Genomic DNA, 6,624 nt, shown 5'->3' on the forward strand with positions numbered 1-6,624 from the left:
AGAATGCCATCAATGGTTAGGTAAAATGTGTATACTAGAACATCAGTGACACTGGGTAGTCCTAGGTTGTGATAATTTTTTTTATAGTTGGCATTCCATTTTATTAGTAATATCCATTATTTCCATACAGAGTCAACTACGAGATTTTCTGTGTGGCAGACAGTCCACAGTAGATGATGAAACTGGTCTTTCTGTACCGACATCACCAATGAGTAAACACAAACAGGATAATGGAAAGGTTCTCATAAATTGCGCGTAAATTAAGGCAGGATAGTATCCCTGCAACTCACAAGGAACCGCCGGGCCCGGCCTGTTTCTGTTGCTCTCCCGTCCCGGCCCCGCCCTCCGCGTGTGCGGAGGCTGGGGCTCCCGCGCCGGTGGGCATTGAGGCTTGGCTGTTTCCAGGAGCCGGCCGCCGTGCCGCTGACCAGCCGCGGACCGGACCCTGGATGGGAACCCTGTTCCCATCGCCGGCGGCGGAAGCTCCGGGTGGGAGAGGAGCAGAGGCGGTCAGATGCAGGTAACGCGGGCGCAGACCCTAGGCGACAGCTTCCCGCCCTGCGAGAGGCGAGGCGCTCCAGCCAGGGAAGGGGGGCCCCTCGGCTCCAAGACCCCGACTCCGCGCCCAGCTGCATCCAGGAGCCTCCAGACCTTTTCGTTGGCACAGAAAGGACAACGCAGCGGGCAGCTGTGTGCCGGCCGCCCTGCTTAAGAAACGAACAGAGTCGAAACCTTCCGGCTGTTCTGCCTCGGTCCCAGCCCTCCCCCTGCTCCCCTGAAGCCGCAATGTCCCGTAGGCTTATTGGCACCTGAAACCGCACAGAGTCAGGTTGGCCGGCGTGGTGGCAGGTCGGACGGGCAGCCTCCTGCGGGTGGCAAGTGCAGCCTGGTGCCCGCTCCTCTGGTGCAGTCTCGGGTGGGAATGACCAGCCCTGGCACCGCTACCTGCTCTGTGGCAGGCTGCCCACCCCCTCGCCTGCTGAGCTCTGACTCCCGAAGGGGCTGGTCCGTTCCTGCCCGAGCCAGGACCTTACTGGTCCCGAATGTAACTTGTGAAATGTGGTTACTTTGTAGACCAAGTACACGCTGATAGACGAGCAGGACATCCCGCTGGTGGAGGGCTACTCCTTCGAGGTAAGGGCGGGGCCCCCTTGCCAGCCTGCGGGGGTGGGAGGGCCGGGAAGCCCCCTGCAGAGCCCGGCTCGCGCTGCCTCCGTGGCACTCCTCCTCCCCAAGGGCCGCCCTGATCGCTTCTCCTCCCGAAGAAGAGACCAGTTGTGTCACATTCGTGACCGAATTCAACTGGACAAGCCCGGGTGCCTTAGGAGACTGTCCCCCCACCTCCCTCTGCCCGGGCCCTGGCCCTCCTCGTGCCCTGTGCTCCTTCCTCTCATCTTCCTGGCGCCCTTGCCTTCCACTGCCGCTGCCTGACCAGCTTCTGTTCACGCCCGGCCCCCAGCGCTCCTCCCTCCCTGACATCCTCGGGAGACGACCCACACACTCCTGCCGCGGCTGCTGGTGCAGGGGGCGCCTCTCGCTGGCTGTGGGCTTTTGTAAGGGCAGGGAAGCTCGTTTCTCTCTGTCCACAGCATTGTGCACAGTGGCTCGTCCCTCGTGCGGTGTGTTGGGGCCTCCCAGGGTCCCAGCAGCAGACCCGCTCCGTCCCTCCGCCTCACTCACGCCACTCGGTTTCTCTAAGAGGAATTTGAACGGCTGCCGCGAATCGGAGGCTTCTCAGCAGCCCTGTGCCTGTTCCTCCTCAGGCCAGGATGGAAGTGGACGCAGACGGAAACGGGGCTAAGATCTTCGCGTACGCCTTCGACAAGAACCGGGGAAGGGGCTCGGGCCGGCTGCTGCACGAGTTGCTGTGGTGGGTATTTCCAGGCTGCTTGCTCCCCCTGGTCCTGCATGAACCTGGCGCACACGGGGTCGGGGAGCCAGGGCGGCCTCTGCTGGCTCAGGGAGGGGCCGCGTGCTGTGGCCCCAGCGGCCACCTAGGTCTCCAGACCACGTGCTCTTCTGCTCGCAGCTCACTGGGCCGTCATAGCCTCCCAGGGTGGGTGGGGTCTGGTCCCTGCCGGCTCTTTCTTTTTTATTATTTTTTTATTGTCTAAAGTTTCACATGTGTCTTCTTTTCCCCCCAATTGACACCCCCCCCCCCAGCCATTCCCACCCCGGGCAAGCCCCCACCGCCCCAGTGTCTGTGTCCATTGGTTATGCTAATATGCCTGCCGGCTCTCGCTGAGCCTGTTGGTGGGACGTGGGGAAGCGGCGGCCTTTCTTGGTGTGCACAGGGGGGCCGCTCAGAGGGGTGTCTCTAGACTGTGCTGCAGGGCTTGGGGTTCCCGCCTTGGCTCCCTGCAGCCCACCCAGCTCTTCCATCCAAGGGCTAAACTGTCAACCTGTCTGGTCCTGTTTGGGCCACGGACTGGCACCCTGGTTCCCCTGGGCATCGTCACTCCTGGCGTGTGCCCGTCAGTGTGCGAGGGGCAGTTCAGATCGCGTGGCGGACACGTGGGGCTGTCTGGAGGCGGGTCGAAGAGTGTTTGTTTCTAGGGAGCGGCACAGGGGCGGCATCGCTCCCGGGTTCCAGGTTGTGCATCTCAACGCGGTGACCGTGGACAATCGCCTGGACAACCTGCAGCTGGTGCCGTGGGGCTGGCGGCCCAAAGCGGAGGAGACCTCCAGCAAACAGAGGTGGGTCTTCCCAGCTGGCCAGGCGGCAGGGCGGCGCCGAGGACCGCCCGCTCTGGTCACCAGGCCCACGTCCCCGCTCTGCTCTGATGCTGCTGGGGTTCAGGGACCTTGCTATCGTCCCTCGACGTGGGGGGACCTCCTGTTCTTGGAGGCAGGTGAGGTCCTGATGCTTCTCTTTGGGAGGGTCACCCGATGACGGGCTCTGTCGGGAGCAGCGTTGTCTGGGCTGGACGCCTGCACGTGGCAGGACTGCTCCCTGTCCCCGAGGCCGGTGAGGTGTCTGCAGCTCGCTGTGCACACAGACAGGTCTTTTTGTCACTCTCCTTGCCCAGCAGTTTACGCAGTGGTTGAGGGAAGCAGGCGGTGTGGACTGGGGGCGTGGTCTCCTCTCTGAGTCCTGCAAACAGCGCTTACTCTCAGGACAGCGCAGGCATCCGCCTGGTGGGAAGGCTGCTCTGAGGGCAGTTCCTGCGGCCCGGGGGGCGCCCAGCTCTGAGCTTCGTGGAGCCCGTTGAACGAGCGGGGGGACCAGCAGCAGGACGGGGGCTGGGAGCTGACACTGGTTGCTGACACGAGCCAGGGGGTCTCTGGCCACACGTGCATTCCAGGCTCAGAGGGCTCCCTGGGGTTTCTGCGTGTCCTCAGGCCTCTGGGCAGCTGTTCCCGGCGGTGGTGGTGACTCCCAGCAGACAGACGTCAGTGAGACGGTGGCTGCGCAGTTGTCATCCTCACGGTCTTGCCAGAGCCTGAGTTGCGGACGTGGGAGCGGCAGGGTGCAGAGGCCAGGTGTAGGGGTGGTCCCCAGGCGCTCAGGACGAGAGAGGCAGGGCTGGGGCCAAGCCTCTACGTTCTCTCCTCTGATGATAGAGTATGGCCCTAAAATTCCCTGATCTTGAGGGAAACTGACCCTTCTGTAATAGTTATCCTCCTAGATTTTTGGTTGAAAGTGACAGATCCCTGGCTGATAGGTCAGTTGGCTGATAGGTCAGTCGCCAACCGGTGGCCCACGGATCGCTGGTGGTCTGTGAGGTCCGAGAGGTTGGCGACTGCTGGGTTGGAGCATTGGCCTGATGGGCAAGTTTCCTACAGACTCAACCAATGAATACAAAAATGAGTGGAACAAGACATGTATCTCTCTCCCCCTTCCTGTCTCTCTCTCAAATCAATAAATTAAAAACAAAAAAGGAAAGAGCCCTGGCTGGTGTGGCTCAGTGGATAGAGTGTCAGCCTGCAGACTGAAGGGTCCTGGGTTTGATTCCAGTCCAGGGCACGTGCCTGGGTTGCAGGCTTGGTCCTCAGTGGGGGACATGCAAGAGGCAGCCCATCGATGATTCTCTCTCATCATTGATGTTTCTGTCTCTTTCCCTCTCCCTTCTTCTCTGAAATCAATAAAATATGTTTTTTTAAAAAATGTATTTTCATCGATTTTTTACAGAGAGGAAGGGAGAGGGATAGAGAGTTAGAAACATCAGTGAGAGAGAAGCATCGATCAACTGCCTTCTGCACACCCCCTACTGGGGATGTGCCCGCAACCAAGGTACATGCCCTTGACCGGAATCGAACCTGGGACCCCCAAGTCCGCAGGCCGACGCTCTATCCACTGAGCCACACCGGTTAGGGCTAGTTTGGTTTTTTTAATAGCAGCCATGACTGGTGTGAGTCGGTATCTCATTGTAGTTTTGCATTTTCCCGACACGAGTGATGTTGAGCATATTTTCATGGGCTTTTGGGCCATTTGTATGTCTTTGGAGAATGTGTGTTCAGATTCTTTGCCTGTAAATTGTGTTATTTTGTTGAATTGCAGTTCTTCATGTCCTCTGTAATCCATGATCAGGCCTATGGTTGGCAAATCTTTCCCTCGTTTTGTGGGTTACTCTGGACAGTATCTTTTGATGCACAAAATTTTTAGATTTTGTGAAGTCCAATGTGTCTGTTTTCTCTTTGTCACCTGTGGCTTGGTGTCATATCCAAGAAATGGTTGCCAAGTCAAGGTAGTGCAGCTTCTGTCCTGTGTTTGAGTCTGAGAGATCTTGTGTTTGAGGTATTATGTTTAGGTCCTTGGTTCATTTTGAGTTAATTTTTGTGTATGGTGTTAGGTGAGGGTGACCCTTCCCTTTCCTCTTTTTTTAAAAAAAATGTTTTCATTGATTTTTACAAAAATACAAGGAGAGGGAGACAGAGATAGAAACATCACTGATGAGCGAGAATCACCCGCTGGCTGCCTCCTGCACGCCCCACACTGGGGATCAAGCCCGTAACCCCGGGCATGTGCCCCGACTGGGAATCGAACCAGTGACCTCTTGGTTCCTGGGTCGATGCTCAACCACTGAGCCACACCGGCCGGGGCCCCTTCCCTCTTTTACCCGAGTCCCCACAGGCCTGGGGGTTAAACTTCTCTGGAAGGTCCCGGTGCTGCCTGTCAGGGCGCCTCGCTCTGGAGCCCGGTTGCAGCCCTGCTGTCCACTCACACAGAGCGGTGTTTAGAAGGAGGCGGGGCAGCACAGCATCGGGGCAGGAGGAGCAACCGGAGGCAGAAGCAGGCACTGCTGGGGCCCTGAGCAGGGAGGGGACTGCCTGCCGGCTCGGGTGGCGGGCGCGGCTGGGTCCTGAGGCTGGGTCCTGTGCCTGCGTGGCCCTCGTGCAGGAGACCCAGCCCTGCTCTTCGCCTTTCAGTGGGGAGACCACGTGCTACAAAGTAGGTCACGTGGAGATGAGCCCACCGTGCGGGTGGGGTCTTCTGAGCAAGAGGACACAGGTGGCCATCCTGGGGTCCTGCCTCCTCCCCTGTGCCTGGAGCTGGGCCCCTTCTCCTCCAGGGAGCAGAGCTTGTACTGGCTCGCAATCCAGCAGCTTCCCACGGACCCCATCGAGGAGCAGTTCCCCGCGCTGAGCGCCACGCGGTACTACAACGCCAACGGGGACGTGGTGGAGGAGGAGGAGAGCTCCTGCACCTACTACGAGTGCCACTACCCGCCCTGCACGATGATCGAGAAGCAGGTACGGCCGCTCCACTCCGTCCCCTTGGGCCCCTCGGGCCTCCTCAGCCGCGGGGCCGGGGGCCGGGTCCTCCCGTCAGAGGTAGTCCCTCCGCGGGACCAAAAGGCCACCTGCTCTGCTTTCAGCTCCGGGAGTTCAACATCTGCGGGCGCTGCCAGGTGGCCCGGTACTGCGGCTCGCAGTGCCAGCAGAAGGACTGGCCCGCCCACAAGAAGCACTGTCGGGAGAAGCGGCGCCCCTTCCAGCACGAGCTCGAGCCGGAGCGGTGACTGGGCAGCGGCAGCACGGCCCTGCGGCTCCAGGCCTGCCCCGGCACCGGGACACGGAGTGGGGAGCCTGGTGTGGAAGAAGCCGGCGCCCGGAGCGGCAGCGGCGGCGGCGGCCCTGGCTGCGGGCACTTGGCGGGGCCCAGCGCTCCCCTGGAAGTGCTCCTCCAGTAGAGACAGCTGGGAGGCTCCCGCCAGGATGCTTCTCGTTATTTATATGTTAATATGTTTGTAAACTCATGTACAGTTTTTTGGGGGGGAGGCCGTGGGGGTTAGGAATTACAAATAGAATCATTTGCCGTCATCCTCAAGCAGCAGGCGGTCAGGCCAGTGGCTAAAACTGTCAGGGAGCAGGAGCCGGCCCAGGAGCGCGGCCTCGGGCGTGGCATCTACTAGGAAAGTAAAGGGCAGTCACCTAGCACCTGCTCTGCACTCCTCCTTTCCTGCCGAGCCTGTTTCCGAGTGGGCCGGGCCCTGGGGTGGGGGGCACCCGCCTCCATCCTAGGCTTCTCCCGAGAGGGAGGCCCAGACCCACTGTCCTGTGGCTGTGGAGCCGACCCAGGGGATCGCAGCCCAGCTCTGCAGTTCTCGCCTGGGCTCACTGAGTGGCCGGCAGCTCCGTGGGGGCTCGGCCGGCAGGTCTCAGGCCCTGCCTGTGAACAGC

General features: G+C 60.3%; 1 protein-coding gene across 3 annotated transcripts; it reads left to right on the forward strand.

Annotated features, from left to right (window-relative positions):
• Positions 1–382: 382 nt before the first annotated feature.
• On the forward strand, positions 383–6,381 carry ZMYND19 (zinc finger MYND-type containing 19). 3 transcript variants are annotated; one of them, XM_023749140.1, is made up of 7 exons: positions 400–520; positions 668–829; positions 1,075–1,134; positions 1,764–1,870; positions 2,557–2,697; positions 5,514–5,694; positions 5,820–6,381. In XM_023749140.1, the coding sequence occupies exons 4-7, from the start codon at positions 1,770–1,772 to the stop codon at positions 5,961–5,963; spliced, it is 567 nt and encodes a 188-aa protein (XP_023604908.1). In that variant the 5' UTR covers positions 400–520; positions 668–829; positions 1,075–1,134; positions 1,764–1,769; the 3' UTR covers positions 5,964–6,381. The 3 variants fall into 3 exon arrangements, with proteins under 3 accessions (XP_006108754.1, XP_023604908.1, XP_023604906.1); XM_006108692.3 differs by lacking the exon at positions 668–829 and having other exon boundaries at positions 383–520; XM_023749138.1 differs by lacking the exon at positions 400–520 and having other exon boundaries at positions 594–829.
• The last annotated feature ends 243 nt before the right edge of the window (positions 6,382–6,624 follow it).

This window comes from Myotis lucifugus, unplaced genomic scaffold (genome assembly GCF_000147115.1).
Source record: "Myotis lucifugus unplaced genomic scaffold, Myoluc2.0 scaffold_3146, whole genome shotgun sequence".
Lineage (NCBI taxonomy): Eukaryota > Metazoa > Chordata > Mammalia > Chiroptera > Vespertilionidae > Myotis > Myotis lucifugus.